General features: G+C 39.2%; 1 protein-coding gene and 1 long non-coding RNA gene across 9 annotated transcripts in view; one reads left to right on the top strand and one right to left on the bottom strand.

The window, feature by feature from the left end:
* LOC144458221 (uncharacterized) overlaps positions 1–19,095 on the bottom strand; it is a 35,995-nt gene extending 16,900 nt beyond the window's left edge. The window contains exon 1 of the long non-coding RNA XR_013487801.1: positions 19,008–19,095. This is a non-coding gene — a long non-coding RNA (uncharacterized LOC144458221). The remainder of the gene's footprint in view (positions 1–19,007) is intronic.
* RUBCNL (rubicon like autophagy enhancer) overlaps positions 17,526–20,946 on the top strand; it is a 39,710-nt gene continuing 36,289 nt past the window's right edge. For 3 of the 8 annotated variants that reach the window (XM_020993750.2, XM_020993748.2, XM_020993746.2), the window contains exon 1: positions 17,526–17,748. Coding sequence is in view for 1 of the 8 variants with exons in the window: in XM_020993743.2 (XP_020849402.1) it covers positions 19,461–19,487 (27 nt within the window). In the remaining 7 variants the exon portion in view is untranslated. Of the gene's footprint in view, positions 17,749–19,262; positions 19,347–19,403; positions 19,488–20,946 lie in introns of those variants that run through there. The other 5 variants (XM_020993749.2, XM_020993744.2, XM_020993747.2 and 2 more) reach the window with 5 other exon arrangements.

The following is a 20,946-nucleotide window of genomic DNA, read 5'->3' as shown; positions in this document are numbered from 1 at the left end:
GCAATGACCTATCACAAATTACCATCATAAGCTCCTCCATTTTGACAAATAAACACAACTGATTTAGTTCAATGTTTCTTTGTTGATATATTGTTCATTGAGTTCATGTAGATGTAATGCATGGAAGGACTCTTGTGTCTTAACTATTTCATATGTTCCATCTGGAACATTTTGGTTATATTCACCAAATCCAATGTAATGTCTTACTGCTAACCTTTACTTGGAGAAGTGATGTTGGTATGTTCCAAAAGTAATTCTATATACTTTAACCTAACTATGATGATGATAATCTTTAGTATCAACATGGCATCTATAAATTCCAGAGATTTGGCCCAAGTAAGGTACAAAGTTTTGGAGCCATGAATTAACTTTCTTATCAATTCAACTGCTGATATCATAATTATGATTATTGCAGCTCATACTTTTTCTTGTAGATGGAAGGAGTATGTAGCATATAGAGAAAGAAAGCTAGAATGACCCATGAGTCCATGGATATATCTCCTGAATACCAAAGGAAATTTACTAACCTTTCTGGCTATCCTTATCTAGCTTACTCAGGATTGGCTTATTCAAATGTATTTTGGCTCTACTTACCACCAATTGTTCCAGCTCCTTTTGCTCTCCAGAGTTTAAAAGAATGTGGGGCGCCTACTTCCTGAATCACTTGACTCCAGCCGGCAGTTAATGGGAAAGAGTTGTCAACCCACCCCAAACCAGTCTCTAATCTGTAAGTAGCTGCAGCCTAACAAAGCAGAAAGGATAGAGACTGGGAAAGTCAGGAATCAAACTGAACTTCGATTTCAAATTGAGGAAAACAGGTTTGCAAACAAAGTCCCCCCTGAGAAGGAGGGCTTATGGCTTGGGGCAGAGGTAGGATTTTTAAGCATGAAAACCACAGAAAGGCAGCACCTAACACAGTCATTCTTAGGTATTGAGTAAACAGTTCTCATAGCAGGCTCACTTGTACAGGCATTTTTGGACAATACAGGCATTCTTGGGTCCCCTAGGAACAGTCCCTGTTATCAGAATCATTGAGCCTTGTGATTGTTACTGAGTCTTGTGATCATTCAGTGGGATACAGAAACGGAGTTAGTGTGGTAGGAACAGGAGTGCATTACCTGGTTCAGTTCACTTAGCAGTTACAAGCACAGGAATTATTAGAATGTTGGGAGATGTGATGTTTGACTTTCTGCTGTAGTGCGTCAGCTGCAGCTCCAGGTCTCAGGCCAGGATCCCCTGGGAAATAGGGTTAAATAGCTAAAATCATAAATCCCAGTTCTGGGGTTTTACTGTGGCTGAGATCATCCAGAGGGTGAATGAAAAGGATTATTGTTATGCCAAGCTCAGGGCATAGCTTGTTTGCTGGGCCTTAGTTCTGGAAAAAAAGGATGTCTCCAAATATCTTGACAGAGTTGACCTCTCTTTGAGATACACTATTTGGTTAAAAAAAAATTGCTAGGAAAACTGGAAAGCAGTCTGGAAGAAACTGGGTCTGGATCAATATCTTACACCATTTACCAACATAAGGTCAAAATGGACATGTGGCCTACATATAAAGGGAGATATCATAAGAAAACTAGAAGAACATGGAACACATTACCTATCAGATTTATAGATAGGTGAAGAGTTTATGAATAAACAAGAGATAGAGAGCACTGGGGGATGTAAAACGAATACTTTTTATTACATTAAATTTAAAAATTTTGTACAAATAAATGTAGCCAATGTAGCCAAGAATTGAAGGAAAGCGGAAAATTGGGAGGAAATTTTATAGACAGTTTTACAGATAAAGGTCACATATCTCAAATATATAGAGAACTTTGCCAAATGTATAAGAATACGAGTCATTCCCCAATTGATAAATTGTCAAAGCATATTTTCAATGAAGAAATCAAAAGTATATATAGTCTTATAAAAAATGCTCTAAATCATTATTGATTAGAAAAATGCAAATTAAAACAACTTTGAGATATCACCTCTTACCTAAACAAGATTGGTTAAAATTACAGAAGAGGAACATGACAAATGTTGGAGGAAATATGGAAAAATTGAGAAATTAATACACTGTTGGTAGAACTGTGAACTGATCCAACCATTTTGGACAGCAGTCTGGAATTATGCCCAAAGAGTTATAAAACTGTGTATACCCTTTGACCCAGCAACACATTAGTCTTTTCTCCAAGATGATCAGAGGAAAAGGCAAGAAAGGAACCTATCTGTTATAAAATAATTATAAGCAGCTCTCTGAGGTGGCAAAAAATTGGAAATTTCAGGAATGCTCATCAATTGGGGAATGGCTAAACAAGTAAAGAGACAACAACAACATGAAAAGAGTCGCATGAAATAATGAATAGTAAAGTGAGCAGAACCAAGAGAACATTGTATATACTAACAGCAATATTGTTCAATGAGTAATTGTGAACAACCAAGCTATTCTGAGTATTATAAATACCCACATCAACTATAAAGGACCTTTGAAAGAAGATGCTATCCACTTCCAGGGAAATAGCTGATAAACAGAAGTACACATAGTGTGGTTTTACATATATATATATATGTGTGTGTGTGTGTGTGTGTGTGTGTGTGTGTGTGGTCAAATGGTGGCCTTTTCTAATGTGGGGTGGGGAGGAAGGAAGGGAGACAATTTGATACTAGAAATATAACAAAAAAAAATAAGGTACGCTGACTCAGTTCTCAGGAAAAAAACGAAAATGAAAACAAGGTTAACTGGGACCTGGGGTGGCAGGAAGATGTCTGAGCACATGTACCATTAGTGTCTTTTGTTTGTCAGATCAGTTTGTATTATCAATAAATTAGTTAGAACTAAGTGAGAAATCCTAGAGAAAAAAAATAGTACAGTTGATCAACAGAACAGACTTGGTAAATAAGATGCAGAAGCCACTGAACAAAGTAGCCTCATGTTTAATAAACCCAAGGATACTAAATATTGTGGTAATGATTTTCTATTCAACAAGAACTGTTAGAAAACATAGAAATAAATTTGGCAGAAATTAAGTTTAGGCAAACATCTTATACCACATGCCACAATAAACTCCAAATGGGAATACAGCCTAAATATAAAATGTTGGGTCATGAATTACTAGAGAAGAATTAAAAGAGGGTACTTTGTAAAACTATGCATAATGATGGGAAGAATTCTTAACTGAACAGCGAATAATGATCATAAAAGATAAAACATTCAATTTTGAGTACATAAAATTGAAAAGACTTTAAACAAAATCAACATAGAATCAGAAGAAAGTAGTTAATTGGAAAAAAATCATCACAAAAAATATCTCTGATTGAGAATAGGTGGGAAACAAGGCATATATTGTTAGACTTGGCCAGTGCATTGATTAGTTTTGCTACGTTGTATTTGTTACAAAGGAAGGTTCTATTGGGGGTGGTTGATGGAGTGGTTGGGAAATGATAGCAATATAAAAAAATTAAAAAGCTCCTCTAAAACATAAAGAAAAAAAATCCTTGTATACCAATGTAATACTTGGACTACCCATTTGTTGTCTCTTACTCTGGCTTCATGATTGGTCCATTTTCTTTTCCTGTATGTCATACGTACCTTTTATACCATTTACCATACAAGAACCTTTGTGAGTAATAAGCTGCAACCATTGAACATCCATTATATGTCTTTCCATTGCTTTTTCAAATAACAAAAAAACAGAAGCTAGTGGGTTCTTATCAAAATGAAAATATAATTTCCAAAATACCATCATTCACCTGAAGAATATAAAAAATTGCAGCACTAAAGAGTTTATTTTTCAAATTCTGTTTTAATTCAATATCTTTATCTCTTAAAAAAAAAGCTTTTGGAACCATAAAAGCCTCAACTTGAGCTCTCTCAGGCAAAAGTTAAACATCCTTTCCTTATCTCAAACCCACTGAATTGCCGATGAATGATAATATCTGGGTATCAAAAGCAATATCTCAAATGTCAGCAGGAAAAGGAAATGTAGCTTATCTTATTTCTTCTGTCAAATTACCGTTTGGAGAAGAAGAGATTTTAGTTCATTTGAAATAATTTTGAACATTGGTGAAAACAATAAATAATATTTATTTTATGATGATTCAGTATTTATTGTGTTATGGTTATAATTAATAGCAATATTAATTAATAATAACAGAGATGGAAAAAGCATTTCTTAACAACTAAAGATGCTGGCAACAGTGATGGTAGCCAACTTTTCAAGACAAACTAAATGTTCATATACTGCCCCACTCTAGTGTTCTGCTAGACATAAGGCCTTATCCTGAGATCTGTGATTAAGGTTTTTAGAATTTGAGAAAGATTTTGTTTTTTCATTTTTAAAAATTAGTTCTCAGAACTGAAAATGAACTCACAGAATGAGAGCACACAAAGACAGTCACCTCTTCTTTTTAATTATTGGTCAAGTATTTTGTCATAGAAATTTTCTTTAATTTTCTTTTCTTTTCAATTAACATACATTTATTTTTTTCTTCTTCACCTTCATGGAGCTTGGAGCTGGAAACTTGTAGCTTATTAATATGCACAGTCAAGCAAAAACAAATTCCCATATTGGCCACCTCCAAAAATATATGTCTCATTGAGACATATATTGAGTCTATCTTTTTTTTTTTTTTGGCTAGGCAGTGGGGTTAAGTGACTTCCCCAGGGTCACATAGCTAGTAAGTGTTATGTGTCTGAGGCCAGATTTGAACACAGAGGTCCTTCTGAATTCAGGGCCAGTACTCAATCCACTGTGCCACCTAGCTGCTCCCAACATTGAGTCTATCTTGAGTCTATCACCTGTCAGTTCATGGGCAACATTCTTCATCATTGGTCACCTGGGATTATGGCTGATCATTGCATTGATCAGCATTCTTAAGTCTTTCAAAGTTGTTTGCTTTTTGAAATGATCCAGCCATTTTGGAGAGCAATTTGGAACTATGCCCAAAGGCTATAAAACTGCATACCCTTTGATCCAGCAATAGCACCTTAAGGGCTATATCCCAAAGAGATCATACAAATGGGAAAAGGACCCACATGTACAAAAATATTTATAGCAGCTCTTTTTTGTGGTGGCCAAGAATTGGAATTGAGAGGATTCCCATCAATTGGTAAATGGCTGAACAAGTTGTGGTATATGAATGTAATAGAATATTATTGTACTATAAGAAATGATGAGCAGATGGACTTCAGACCTGGAAAGACTTGTATGAACTGATGTTGAGTGAACTGAGCAGAACCAGGTGAAGGTTGTACACAATAACAGCCACATTGTGTGATGACTAATATTGATAGACTTAACCCTTCTTAGCAATGCAAGGATCTAAGACATCTCCAAAGGCCTCATGATGGAAAATGATATCCACATCCAAAGAAAGAACTATGGAGTTTGAATGCAGATTGAAGCACACTACTTGCTATTTTTTCCCTTCAGTTGTGTTTTGTTTCCTTTTTCTGGTGGTTGCTCCTATTGGTTCTAATTCTTACTTACATCACTAATGTGAAAATGTGTTTAATAGGAATGTATATGTATAGCCTATATCAGATTGCACTCAGTCTTGGGGAGGGAGGGGGAGAAAAATTTAAAATTCAAAAGCTTATGGAAGTGATTGTTGATAAGTCAAAATAAATTAATTTTTTAAAAAAATGTTGTTTGTTTTACACTGTTACTGCTATTGTATAAGTTGTTTTCCTGCTTCTGCTCACTTCACTTTACTGTCACTTCATACAGTCTTTCCAGGTTTCTCTGAAACTATCCCTTTTGCCATTTCTTTTTTTTTCTTTTGGTTAGGCTATGTGGTTAAGTGACTTGCCCAGGGTCACACAGCTAGTAAGTGTTATGTGTCTGAGGTCACATTTGAACTCAGGTCTTCCTGAATCCAGGGCCAGTGCTCTATCCACTGCACCACCTAGCTGCCCCTCTTTTGCCATTTCTTAAGTCAAAATAATAGTCTATTACATTCATATACCATAATTTGTTCAGCCATTCCCCAATTAATAGACACTCCTTAAGTTTCTAATTCTTTGCCATGACAGAGAGAGCTTCTATAAATACGTTTTTATACATATGGGTCCTTTTCCTCTTTCTTTGATCTCTTCGAGGTATAACCCCATTACTGGAATGGCTGGATCAAAGACTGGATCAATGGCTGCACAGTGTAATAACTTTTGGGCAGAGGATTTTTCAAATATTTTCTACTAAGTTACACAGGAAATGTGATATGAAGGAGACATTCACACAGGTGAAATGGCTAATCCTTCAAGTGTTGAACTAACATTTTGTTGTTGTTTTTAAATAGGAAGCCCTTAGCATTTGGATAATAATACATGTATTATATTATTTTATTATATATAACATGCTATATATAATGAGCATTATAAGTAGCATATTATATATAGACTCAGCAATATTTTCTCAGATTTTGAAAAAAGTATCATTTGATAATGCTGATAAAATCTGAAGCGTTTATATCATGTATCTTCAAAAGATACATTTAAGTGGGTGCTTGGGATTGACACACTTAGTCCTAGGCCACACAATAGGGGTTATGAAGACCGTGGTAGTATAGATTTAGAGCTGGAAGGAGCCCCAGAAGACTCTCTGGTACAGCATCTTGCTTTTTCAGATGAGTAAAACAAAGCCAAGGGAGGATAAAAAGTGTGTCCACAGTTATACAGTTAGTAAACATCAGCAATAGGGTGTTCTGGGGTGAGAAAGCCATGCGGATATTGAATGTTCCAGGGCTGGGGGGCCATAGATGTTGAGGGAAGTTTCAGGACGAGACAGCAAATTCAGCCATGGTTTTAAAGTTTGGAATGTCAAGATCAGATGCTAGAGGGGAATGAAGATTGGCTGGCCTGGATTCCTCCTTAAAATGAAGGCCCCAGGAGAAATTCACCAATGGGAGAAGGGAGCCAGCCTGGCAGAGAGATATTCCAGAATGAGAAGGCTTCAGAGTTAGCCACAGATGGGATGTGTAATAATTATACCAGCAACAATTACTGGTATTATTGCTTTGAGTTTATTAGTACATCATTTTTTTTCTACTCAAACACCCAATAACCCTCCCTTACAAAGTTCATTGCCTGGGGGGGAAATAAATTATCAAGAGAAGGGAATAATATCCCCTTTAGATTCGATTTTCTAATACTACCAGTGACCATAATCTTTGATCAGAATTTTGTTGCTTCTCAATACACAGTCTGAATACACACTCTATAGTGGCAGAGGGAGGAAGCAGCTAAGGCACAATAATGGAGTCCAGAGTATAAACAATGACTGATTTGGGCCTTTCTTAAATGGAAGTTTCAATAAGAACTCACTGATGGGAGAAGATGCTGATGGAAGAGACAGGGAATCAATTAATCACTTAAAAACTCTTAATGTAAAAAAAAATGTTGTGCCTATAAAGTTAACAACAAAATTTGGGTTTTTTTTAATATACTAAAACATACGAATATAATAAAATATGAGTAACTTTATCCCTGTAAGCCTAGTTTATTTTTCAATAGAAGGTTATATAGAACTGTACAGTCTTTAGCAAATAGCAACTTCTACCACAATCTCTGTTTCTTAGTGGGATTTGTTAATGTGAAGTGCTATGGTTCTTCCTAAGCTCTCCCACCACCAGCTTATGTTATTTATCCACGCCAAACACAAGTACATATTAATGGAGAGGATTCTTTTTGGAAAGGGTGTAGGACTCAGATTGAATCATATCAAATAGTACTTCATCCCACAGTCCGGAAGATGAAAAGGCGAGGACGTGACATAAAGGGCCAACATACAGACTCAAGGCATGTGTGGTGTGTGTGTGTGTGTGTGTGTGTGCGTGCGCGCGTGTGCGCACGAGAGTGCAAAAACAAAGGTGGCTACTGTGGTTTGGCAGGCTAAATTAATCACAATCTAGCCAGGTGACTAGGTGGGGTGAAGAAGTAATGGTTTCCACTGTAAGCTCAGGTTCATGGAAATACCAAGGGAGAGGTGTCCATAGCTTAAGCTGAAGGAGAAAATCAAAGTGGTTGATAGGATTAAGACAAATTACTGTTAAATACTGGGGTTTGCAAGAACAGAGGCAGGAGCTTTGTTCTGTGATATTCAGATCTGGTAAATAGACCATATGGGAGATCTTACACACCTTTCAGTATGTTTTTTTGGATTCTGCCTGACCTTAGACCAGCTTGCCTATGTTGCCATTTGGATCCTGAAAGTCCTGGATTTCTAACCTGTATCTTTACATGCTGGTCATACCTGTCTCTGGTTGTCTGTTGTTAACCCATATTTTGACTTGATTTGACCCTCTGCTTGCCTGACACCCATTCCATTGGTTATGTCCTGTAATCCTTGATCTCTGCTCTTCCCTAAAAGAAAACAAAAACAAAAACAAAAACCAGGGGAAACTACAAGCTTTATTTTTTAGTATATGGTAACATCAAGGAAACTTACAGTATGAAATTATATCAAATTAAGTTGTTTCATCTTCAGTTGATCTTATGTGTATGTGTGTGTGTGTATATATGTATATGTGTGTGCGTGCATGTAGTTAATAGTCTTTCATTAGAAAGGATTCCCTATTTAGGGTTATAATAATAACCAGATATAATATTAAACACACTGATATGGCACTTTAAGACTTGGTAGAATGTGTGCTTTCTCTTGAAATTACTTGGTATATGCTTTATATTATTTATCTTCTCAACAGAATGTATCTTCTCAATAGAATGGAAGCTCCTTGAGGGGGACTATTCTGTTTTTGTCTATGTTTTCAGGGACTAGATCTGAGATTTCATTGGTAATGAACTCCACTTTGCATCTGCTGCCCTGCCTGGTTTCTCAACTCCATGGAACAAGACACCTGTCCCAGGATAAACTTATCACTTGGAATCTTACACTGTACTGCTGACTCAAGCCTTGATTGACATCACCTCCCTTGGCCTCCTCCCCATTTTGAGGATTCTATGAACAGATTTCAGGGGGGCAAAATGAACTTTAAAAAAATATTTGTAGGACCTTAGCTTACAACCTCAGGGTCTGTGTGTTGTGGGGGGTGGCACTTGGAAGGAGGAAACCAAAGGAGTGACTCTAGCAAAATTCACAATTCTAGGTAATATAGGGTTCTTTTAAGACCAGTGCAGAGCATTAATCCTCCATTTACCAAATGGAATAGCAAGATGTCCCAGCCAGTGTCTATCAGCATTATTCACTCTTTCATTTAAGTTGCTGACTACTATCATCAACTTCTAAATAGCATGGTAGGGGGACACCAGCTTATCTGATGAGAAGATGGCCCATAGGTAGTCCCCTATTCACCTATACCAAAGTCATCCACTGCACCAGTCTTGACTTTTGCCCTGACACTGGACTTCCACGACTCAGGAAGAGAGAGCAATTCTGCCTAACTTAAATCCAATTCACTAACAAATCAAGACACCACTTCTGATATCATTGGTCCTCTTTGAAAATGAAGGACAAACAATAACAAGAACCTCTCATTTCTCAGATTTCCTCTGGAATTACAACCACCAGCACCTTTTGACTGGCTCATAGCTGGCCTGCAACTGCAGATCCTAAGGCAGGGGTAGGAAATCTGCAGCCTCAAGCCACATGTGGCCCTCTAGGTCCTCAAGGGCAGCCCTTTGACTGAATCCAAACTTCACAGAACAAATCCCCTTAATACAGGCCTACCCAACATTGGTCTGTTGTGCAGTCATGCCCAAGGGAATTGGGCCTTTTAATCATTTCTTCTTTAAGGGCTAATCAGCTCTATTAGCTCTGTCTGAGAACAGCCTTGGGGCCTGAAGATGACCTGAGCCATAGTTACATCCTCTACATTTTTCTCTGGCTTATGGAAATCCTTTGGCAGGCCTAATGTTATTCTGTGAAGTTTGGATTCAGTCAAAAGGCCTCACCCAAGAACGTAAAAGGCCACATATGGTCCTCATGTGCAGCCCTTTGACGGAAGCAATCCCTGTAATAAAAGGATTTGTTCTGTAAACTCACTCAAAAAAGCCGCACTTGAGAACCTAGAAGGCCACAGGTTCCCACCCCTGTCCTAAGGAGTACCAACCAAATCAAGCGTAGCCAACTCAGCTCATTCCAGGAAAATAGGATAATAGGATTACCTATCTCCACTAATATTGTGAGTGGACTTAATGTTGGAGGAGTAGAGGGAATCTCTGAGAGTGAGATAAAGAGTTTGCAAATACCATACCGAAGTTTACTATCTAAACAAAAGAAAGGCCTGTCTTTTAAGTAGAATGTAGATGCCTGGCATTCCCATTTAAGTGCGCTCTCTCTTCAGAATCCCCAAGAGGTAGTTACTTTCTTGTTCTTGGGAGCCTTATCAACACAGCGAGAATCTGACAGCCAGACCATGCAGAACACTAACACAAGGTATCTTTACGCAGCCAACAGCAAGCAGAACATGTGTAGCTCATTATGACAATCTGTCAGCTGGGAAGGGCCATGACAGTCAAGGCTTGTCCTGTTACAACTGCTATTATCCAGACTCAAGCCAAGTGTAAATGAAGAGGCAGCTACAACAGCTTGAAGAGTTCTGCAAAAACAACTACCCACAAACAAGATATAGGGATACCAGGCAGAATGGAGGGAATCTCGGAGAGAAGGCACTAGGATCAAGGTGGGACTGGGAAAGACTTGCAGGGTTAGATTTTAGCTGAGACTCAATGTTCAATGTAGGCTCAATTATATGGGAGAACTTCCTAACTTTGCATTAGAATACAAAGTAACATGAAGTGCTTTTTATAAGGGTAAGTTCCCCTTCACTGAAAGTGTTTGTGTTGTAGCTGTGTGGGAACACAGCTACTGTTGGGAACAGAAAAGAGGAGATCCCCTGGTTTGGGTAGGAAGTTGTACCAGATGGCTTTTAAAGTTTCTCCCAACTCTAAGATTTTATCCTGTTAAAACAAAAATGAAAAGACTAAAGAAGAGAGGAAGGAAACAAGCATCTATTAAGTACTTACTGTGTGCCAGGCACTTTGCTAAATGCTTCACAAATATCCCCACAACAACTTTGGGAGATAGATGCTATTATTATTATTATTATTGTTATTAGCCCTATTTTACAGCTGAGGATATTAAGGAAGATGTATTTAATAGAATTACCTGGGATTATCTAGGTAGTGAGTGTCTAAGGTGGGATTTGAACTCAGATCTTCCCCAACTCCAAGCCCAGCAATCTATGCAATGCATCACTTTGCTGCCAATGTAAGTGCTAACCATGGTTACGTATCGGTTTTGATTGTAAAAGAGAGAGAAAAAAAAGTTCAGGCAAGGTGACAGAATACCAGCTTGGGCAAAAAAACTAAAAGAATTGTCCCCAGGACTAGATTTTTTCCTAGATCTCAGCATACACAATCCATCTGCCACCCATTGTTCTCTCTACATGATCAGCCCAACTACTTTTCTATTTACACATCTCTCTGATATCATCTGTATTACTTCATGTATATAATTCATCGTTTGTAATGTGTTGCAGCCTGTTTATGGCTACCATATGTCTCTCCATTGCTCTTTGGGTAATTGGCAATACTGATGCTATGGAGATTGTGACATTTCAAGACTTTTAGCCATATAGCATTACTGAAAGACTACTTAAGTTAAATCAATCAGTCAACATTTAATAAGCTCCTACTGTGTGTCAGGTACTGTGCTAAGCCCTGGGGACACAAAAAGAAGCAAAAGACATTCTCTGCCCTCAAGGAACTTATAATCTAATGGAAGAGACAACATGCAAACAAATATATACCAAGCAAGCTATAAACAAATAGGAAATAATTAATAGAGGGAAGGCACCAGAATTGAGGGGTTGTGGCAGGATTCCAATAAAAGACGGGATTTTAGTTGGGGCTTAAAAGAAGTCAGGGAGGTCAGTAATCAGAGTGGAAGAGAAAGAACATACCAGGCATGGGGGACAGGCAAATAAAATTCTTGGTGTTGATGGTACAACCAAGAGGCCAGTGTCATTGGACTGAAAAGCACATGGCAGGGAGTAAGGTTTAAGAAGACTGGAAAAGTAGGAAGGGGCTAGGTTATGAAGGGCTTTGAATACCAACATAACATTTTGTATTTCATCCTGGTGGCAATAAGAAGTCACTGGAGTTTATTGGGGGGGGGGGTGATATGATCTGACCTGTGTTTTAGGAAAATCACTTAAGTGGTTGAATGGAGGATGGTTTAGAGTGGGAAAAGACTTGAGGCAAGCAGACCCAGCAGTAGGTTATTGTAATAATCCAGGTGTGAGGTGACGAGGGTCTACATCAGAGTGGTGGCAGTGTCAGAGAAGAGAAGGAGATTTTTGAGAGATATTGCAAAGGTGAAATTGACAGGCCTTGGCAAGAGCTTAGATATAGGGGATGAGAAATAATGAGGAATCCAGGATGACTCCGAGGTTGTGAGCCTAAGGAACTGGGAGGATGGTGTTGCCCTCTACAGTAATAGGGAAGGAGGGGGGAAAGCTAATGAGTTCTCTTTTGGACATATTGAGTTTAAGATGTCTACTGACATCCAGGTAGTGATGTCTGAAAAGTAAATTAAATAAATGAGTATTTGTTTCAGAAAGATCAGAGTCACTGCGCAGTTTCTCAAATTGTTTCTTTCTTCCTCCTAGAGCCATCTAGACCCAGCTTATCCATCTATAATATAATGCCTATACAAGATACTTGTGCTTATAGACCACTTCTATGGGATGTCCATACAAATGAATATCATAACCTGAACAGTAGTAACTTTTCATCCACTTGACTTTCCCTCTGTGGATTGTTAGGTCAAAGTGTTTTGAGTGATCACAGATCTCACTTAGAAGGCTTGGCAATATTCAGTGCAAAGTCATCTGCAAAAAAGGGAACATTTTGATGACTCCAAATCTCCAGGGAATCTCTCTTCCATTTGGAATCTCATCCTCCATTCATAGTGTCAAACAACATTGGCATTTCTCTGTTGTTTCATCTTGATGTTGCATCTTCTAATGTATCACAAATGATTTTAATATATGCATGGGGGACACTTTGTTGGAGGAGAGCCTTTAAGGCTGGACTCTGCTCTACCATATCAAATACTTTAAAGAAAATAAAAACCTAGTCAGCAAACAATAAGCAAATCATGCATCTGATGCACCTTTCAGTCAATTGTGTGATTGTAAAAATTGTGGCCTGCTTTAGAATATTTTCTCCAAAGCTTGATAGTTCTAGTCTCCTATTTTCATCAAAGATGCCTGCTATAAGTGAATGGATTATTTTCATGCAGATTTCATAGAGATGAGAAGGTAGAAATGTAGGTTAGGAATTATTTATGTTGTTTCAATTGTCTTTTTTTAGCAGTAAGAGTATCTGTTATTTTTTCCCAGTCATCCTGCAACTTCCCCTTTCAGATAACTTAAGAAATGATTTCTCAACCCTGTCAAAACTTCAATACAGGATCTGTGTGTACTTTGGTCCAGCTGCTCTTTTGGGCTTTGTTTTTCTTTAGTGCCCATTTCTACTTCCTCAAAAGGTGGTGAATCCACTGTAACTAAGGAGAAAATAGGTTATTACAGTAGTGGGTTGTGTTTTAATGTTAGGAGTCAGTAAACATTGTCTAACTGCTCTAAAATTACTTTTCTGTTAGTTGTGCATCTTTGATGAAAATAGGAGACTAGAACTGTCACCTTTTGATAGTTGTATTTGTTAGTTGTGTTTGTTAGCTGTGTTTGTTAGTTTTATTAATTTTTAATTTTATGAAACTTATCAATAGGTTTCAATACATTTTAAAATTTCATTTTGATTGCAGACAAAGAAGTGTAGACATATTTAACTTTATACAGTACCTGAAAATATTATCACTGCTAATGCAAATTTTTAGGATGCTAAATAGTACCTGAGTAGCTTGAAAATAAGCTTACGTCTTGGGAGAGTAGCATATTCATATTTATAGCATTGTCCCTAGAGAAGTTCTAGGTTCATGTAAGGTGTAATCTCACTATGTGCTTTGACTGATCCTTCCCACCCTCAACATTGTATCATGAGGGAAATCAAGTCTAAGCGACCATTATGTCCAGGATAATTAGCATGTGGGGGAAAAAATCATAGAATCATAGATTTAGAGCTGGAAGGGACCTTGGAGGGCATCAAGCCATACCTACTCATTTTACAAATGAGGAAACTGAGGCCTAGAAAGGTTAAGGGACTTGCCCAGGGTTAGACAGTTAGTGAGTATCTGAATTTGGAATTTGAACCCAGATCTTCCTGAATCTAAGTCTAGGGCTCTATCTGTTATACCATGCTGGTTTTTTTTTTCTGAGAAAGGGAGTCCTATCCCTGTGCTTTGGCCATCCATGGGGGAATTAGGAGAGGACTGTATGGATATATTACTGCATACATTCTAGAGTGAGCAGTAAAAATCACATTTTCTCTCCTTCTGCCAGCCATCACTGCATTGTCACCAGCATCAGGGCCTGGCCAGTCACTCTGATCTGTAAAGAGTGGCCCATTCTCTACAATGCCATGACAGTAGAATGAATGTTTGGCCAAGACCTAGCATGACTTCTTCTGCCAAAAGAAGAAAAAAAACAGAGAATCCTGAGAATATTCCTCTGTATCAGATGGAGGGTTGCACTTAATCCCAGCATAACTTTTCTTGCATAACATATTTTACTGTAGTTCTGTAAATATTTTCCATTTTGTTTTTGAGAAAAAAATGTCAGATTACCTATTTTTTAATGGTTTAATCCTTTCTTGGATAGTTGAAGTACATTATACTCAACGTAGAACATATATTTCGCAGCTGATTTCCATTGCTACTGTTACCATGGCCCCAAATTCCTATAAACAGAGCTGCAAGAAACCTTAGAGATTATCTAATCAGGCCTCCTTATTTTGAAGGTGAAGAAACTGAAGCATAAAAGAGCTTGTAACTCCCAAAGTTCACAGATAAATGGTCATGTTGTTTAGTTGTTTCGACTCTTTATACCCCATCTGGAGTTTTCTTGGCAAAAATGCTGGAGTGGTTTGTCATTTCCTTCTCTAGCTCATTTTACAGATGGGGGAAATGAGGCAAACAAGGGTAAGTGACTTGCCCCAGATCGCACAGCTAGTAGGTGTCTGAGGCCAAATTTGAACTCAGGTCTTCCTGACTCCAGGCCTGGAGCTCTATCCACTGCATCCTCTACCTTGCCTCCAGGTCTTCAAGTCTCTTGACTCTCAGTATAGTGCTTATTTTTTTCTTAAAGGCAGTTGGGGTGAAGTGACTTGCCCAGGGTCACACAGCTAGTAAGTGTCAAGTGTTTGGTCTGAGGTCAGATTTGAACTCATGTCCTCCTGACTTTAGAGCAGGTGCTGTATCCACCACACCACCTAGCTGCCCCCAGTATAGTGCTTATTCCACCTCTCATACTGTCTTCTCACACCATAGGTCTCTCTTCATTCAGTTTCTTTCATTATATTAGCTTCTCTTCATGGGTATAATGAAATTTTTGTTTTAAGCAGAATTTTGAAGGCGTTTCTCAAGAGGAAGCTAATAGGCTGGTTACCTTTGAAGGCAATATTGTCACTTATTCACTCTTCATTAGTAAAGTGATTTTTCTTTTCTATTCTTGGCCCAAAATTCTATGACGCCAAGCATCTAAAGCTGGCTTGAAGCTTTCAGGACAAACAGTTGTGTATCCCCACAAGCTCTTACACGCCAACTCTGCGGCATGACTCTTCCTATATGGAAGCTAAAATCTGTCACATGATATACTTTAATCATTTTTTAAAAATAGGCACAGAATAGGAATGATATGTGTCTTAAGTAGCCCTGTTAAGAGCCCCTAGAGAAGATCAGACAGGAAAGAGAAAGACGAATAAGGTTTGCTTTTTATGTCAGACAAGCAGCACTTGTCCTGTCAGATCTTTTCTATGCTGAAAGGATTGAACCTAGTAATTAGTGTTTGAAGGGAGACCTGGTCAGGTATTCTTAGCAGACTGAAATCTAATAAGGTTTCCTCCTGGATCCACAACTTAATTTTTCCTACAAAATCCATTAAATGTATCCACAATGCAAGTCTTCTGCTAGGAAGGTTTCTTAGATGCTAACAAAGTATCACAGGTCTAGAGGGCAAAGGGACCCTTTAGAGATTATCTTGCCAGTACCCACCATTTACAATGGAGGAAATAGGCCCTGAGAGGTCATATAGTTCAGGGTAAAGCCAGGAAAAGAATTGTGGAATTTAAAAGATCATCTAGCTCAACCCACTTGTTTTGCAGATGGATAAATCGAAGGGATCCAGAGCCAGGTATTCACCTAGTAAAGCAAGGATTTGATCCTACAACTTTTAACTTAGGGCTCTTTCCACTGTACTATTGTTTCCCTAGCTGAACTTCTTAGCTTGTTAGGTACATCAGCTTAGCTATGCCCTACCATCCATTCTAAAGTGCACCAGAAGGGCAGCTAGGTGGCACAGTGGACAGAGCACCAACCCTGGAGTCAGAAAGACCTGAGTTCAAATGTGGCCTCAGACACTTGGCACTAACTGTGTGACCCTAGGAAAGTCACTTAACCCCAATTGCCCAAACAAAAAAATAAAGTGCATCAGAGTAATCATAGTTTTGTTTACTTATAAGAGTGAGGCTGCCCAAATGGAGACCTCCTCATCCCTTCCCTACTTCCCAAACAAACTGCCCTTTGCTGGGCCTGACATCATGCAGATTGATTCCCTTTAGGGGTTACAGTAAATACCCTCTTGATCGGAGGTATAGGACAACATAGTTAGACATTAGAGGTCATTTAGCCCAACTCATTCTTAGATGATAGAACTAAGACCCAGAAAGTCAGTCATCAAGCATTCATTATTAAATGCCTTCTATGTGCCAAGCACTGCGCTAAGAGGGAGAGATACAAAGAGAGGCAAAAGAAAGTCCCTTTTCTCAAGAAGTACAACCTGCAACTACTACAACCTACAACCTACAAACTATACACAAGGTAAATTGGAAATAATCAGCAGAGAGTGTAGTGACTTGCCCAGATACATAATAAGTGGGAGGAAAAGGAATAAGCATTTATTAAACTCCTATTATGTGCCAGGTACTTTACAAATATTACCTCATTTGATCCTCACAGTAACTCTGTGAGATTGGTGTTATTATTATCTTCATTTTACAGCCCAGGAAACTGAGGCAGAGGGAGGTTAAATGATTTGCCTAGGGTCACAGCTACTAAGGGCACATTTGAACCAAGAGCTTCCTGACTCCAGGTGTGGCGCTCTAACCGCTGCACCACCTAGCTCATCGAGCTGGATTTGAACCTAATTCTTTTGATGCCCAGAGTCATAGGCAGGGAGAAAGGCCAGATAAGGTCGAAAGCAAAAACTTTGCTCCTTTCACTGACATAAATGCTGATGTTCTTCCCCTCTCTATGGTCACACCCTGTCTTCTCGCTTGGCCACAGCCAGGCGTTTCAACGATTTCTCTCTGGCGTTACAATGCTAGTACCCTCCTTCTGTACTATCCTCTAGGCTTGCGTGGTAGCTGCTCACTTCCTTCCCTTTTTTTTTTTTTGCACATATTGATTTCCCAGTTGCTGACTCTGTCATCCAAGTTCGCCAGCAGGTCACGGCTCTGGTCCTGGCTTACTCATTCTCACTTACAGACTAGCTTGTTGTGAAGTTGGCACAGGGTCTGATCTGGCAGTTGCTTTACTTTTATTCCTCTCCAGAACCTGCACTGATCACAATGGGGCTCTCTCTGTGCTTTAATAGGCTTTTGGACTTAAGCCATTCTGGACTGAAGTGGTAAGTTATTTGACAATGCTATTACTTCTGTGGCGCCTTTTATATGTCAAAGGTTCTGGTGACCTTGATCCACAGCCTTCTCCATTAAAAAAAAAATTCTTACAGAAACTAGCAAAGGTTTTTTTTGTTTTGTTTTGTTTTGTTTTTTTAGGGATAATGAACCTAAGGTTGACAAGAACAAATTTACCCTTATCAAGTTTCTTTACCTGGTATATTCAAAACTGTTTTTTTAAAAAAATTTTTGATAACTGTATTTCAATGTGTAATCTTGTGTATTTTTATCAACTTAAAAACATTATTTTGAAAAAGGGTTCATGTCCCCCAAACAGTTAAGAACTACTTCAAATACTGGAAATACAGGGGTATGCTTGAAAATATTCTTTCATTTAATTAGCTTTCCTTGAAATTTCTTTTCTACTCCAGTGACCCTCATACAGGGCATTAAGAACTTCTATGGACTCCTGGTCCTCAGACTTTGTTGGTCAAATCTTTCTGCAGCTTTGGGAAATGATAGAGAGGATGGGAATCTGGTCCCTGCCCTCCACTGTGTATTTTCATGAGATTTAAATGAATGAATGAAAAAATGACCTAGTATCTGCCATCAAAGGAGCTTATCATTCTACTACAGATAGGTGTAAACAGAGGGATGCTTAGGATCATAGGGTAATCCTAGCCTTACCACAGGAAGTGGCCATTAAGAAGTAAAACTCCTGAATTTTAAAGATGAGGAATGAGGCTCAGAAGTGACTTCCTCAAGGTCATTTATATGAAGTACTTTCTAAATCTATCATTAATGATCTCATTATTATTACATACTTTAAGTACTGGATGTTCAGAGGGGGAGTCTATGTGAATTACTGATGTCAGGAAGACTACAGAGGGGAGGGTGGAGGGTGGAGGGTAAAGAAGGCCTTCAGGGACAGAATTCATGCCTGGCCAGCCTGAATTCCGATTTCGCTGTTGAAGTGGGGTGTGGTAGAGCAAAAATAACTTTATCCCCAATCAACTATTAACGGTTAGTCTTCTTTCAGTAAATAAATGTGTATTTTAAACGTGCTTTAAAACACTTTACACACAACCCCTTCAGTTAATGCAATTATTATATTCATTTTATAGGTAAGGAAGGCTCAAAGGCGCTTGTCTCCTATCACTGAGATGTTTAAGGGTAGGAAGCGGAGTTTGAATTTAGGTGTCTGTTACACCTTGTCGTAATCTAGTAGATTACAGGGCTGTCTGTCACCTGTAGCACCGCCCCTTACCTGGACACACCAAGCACTGCCAGGTAGCTCTACCCTGATCGCCTAGGAACCTGGAGTTGCACCTCATTCTCTGGACCCGGTCGCGGTGGAGCAGGACCCTAGCAGAGACGCTTCTTCCGCACAGTAAAAGCTGGCAAACGTGGGGGGCAGTGGTTGCCCCAAGGCTATTAGTTCCTCCGCTGCTGGGGAGAGGATCGCCGCAGCTCCTCCCTCTCCGCTTCTGTCTGCCGCGGCTCCCGGTTCTGCCTTTCCCTGCCTCAGAGTTCTGCTCCTTGGCCCCTCGGACCCAGCGCTGTGAGCCGGGTTCGCCACCGCCACCAGTTCCCGGCCCTCTGCCAGGTAGGGCGGTAGCAGTTGACCTGGGGACAGACAACCTGGGAGGAGTATAGAGAGCTTTTTTAGAGGACGCACGGAGGCAGAGGTGGACGCGGATGGGCTTTTCAGAGGAAGAGGATGGGTGAGGGCAGGGGCAGCCCCAGGGTAGTACCGGAATGACCAGTTATTTAACCTTGGGTGAGAAATAAGCGACAGGCGCCATAAGGTCACGGTTTCGTAGAGTTGAGACCTTAGAGATTATCTGAGCCAGTCCTCTCATTTCACGGACTGGAAACTAGGTTCTTTTTAGGGCTAATGACTTGCCCCAGCTCACAAAGCATCTGAGCTGCCACGAAGGGGAGGGAAGCCAAATAGCTATCTAGGCAAATTATGTGTGGATGGCGCTCCTGGGCTGCAATGGTGGATTGGAATGAAAATATATTTATTATTTTTTTCCAAGGCAAAGGTCATTTCAGCAAACAATCATCGACCACGTACTAAGTGTCTAAAATAGTTCTAGGTTCGCTCTCTTTCCATCTCTGTATTTCTCTTCTTTCACCCAAACTCAAACATTGAAAAAGTGAAGCATCTGAATGGGGAAGCATCACGTGCTGTGGAAATCCCCCAAGACACAAAATAAGCTGTCCAGTAACACGCACATACCAGTGGGGCTAGTTCCTTGGTTATTTCTGTAGCCCAGATCTATAACAAATGGATAGTCTGGGTTGGTTGCACTGAAGGAAAGAAGATCCTGACCCAGGTTTGTAGTGTAGCAGCCCAGAAGCATCTCATTTTATTTGGAATTCCTTCCCTCTCCCTCCTCTACACCAGTGTGGCTGCCAGGACAGCTCTCTAGGTCAAATTTAACTTTTGCCCCACTTTTAAGACTACCTCTTTCAGTGGTCTCCTTTCAAAGTTGTCTGAAAGCTGTTGGATTAATTGAGAAATTGAATGTGTCACCAGAGGATGAGGAATAAAACCAACTGGTTACTGGTTATTTAACCTATGAGGGTATAGGGCCCCTAGAGGAAAAAAGCTGTACAATGTTTTCCAGAACATCCCATTGTTATAACAGAAATATCTATAGAATTTCAGAGTTGGAAGGGACCTTACAAGGGGTAAGTACTTAGTAAGTCGGCAAGTACCTAGTCTGAGAATCCAGAGACTAAGACAAGTTAAAGAAACTTGGCCATTTTCTTCCTCTGTACAAAGTTGATAAAAATCTTTCCTCAATCTTCAGATGCGGGCAGGAATATTTTTCCTACTTTAATGGTGGTGTTATAAATAAAATAATAGATATACAAAGTTAAAAAGTATAAAGTGCTAATGAAATGTGAGGTATTCCTCTTAATCTGTTCTCTCTTCCCCCTTTGCAACACTGCCCCCCCCCAAGTCTGGCAAGATCAAATATAAAGGTAAAAGATAATTAAGCTTTTTTTTTTTAAAGAAATTCAGAGAAGAATCCTTTAGCCTTCCATTGAAATATTTAACACCCTCTCAGGGTCAACTGTTTTTGAAATACACAAACTGCCATTTTATTTTCTTGTGAATAATTTTCCTGCATGCAGGAATTGGTGCTCATTTTTGTAAGTAACAGAAGGTCCAATGCTCTTGGGGTTTTGAG

The sequence above is a fragment of the Phascolarctos cinereus genome, unplaced genomic scaffold, assembly GCF_003287225.1.
Source record: "Phascolarctos cinereus isolate Bilbo 61053 unplaced genomic scaffold, phaCin_HiC Scaffold_726;HRSCAF=1367, whole genome shotgun sequence".
NCBI classification, from domain to species: Eukaryota; Metazoa; Chordata; class Mammalia; order Diprotodontia; family Phascolarctidae; genus Phascolarctos; species Phascolarctos cinereus.
The sequence above is the reverse complement of the archived record's forward strand: the minus strand, read 5'-3'. Positions and strand labels throughout refer to the sequence as shown.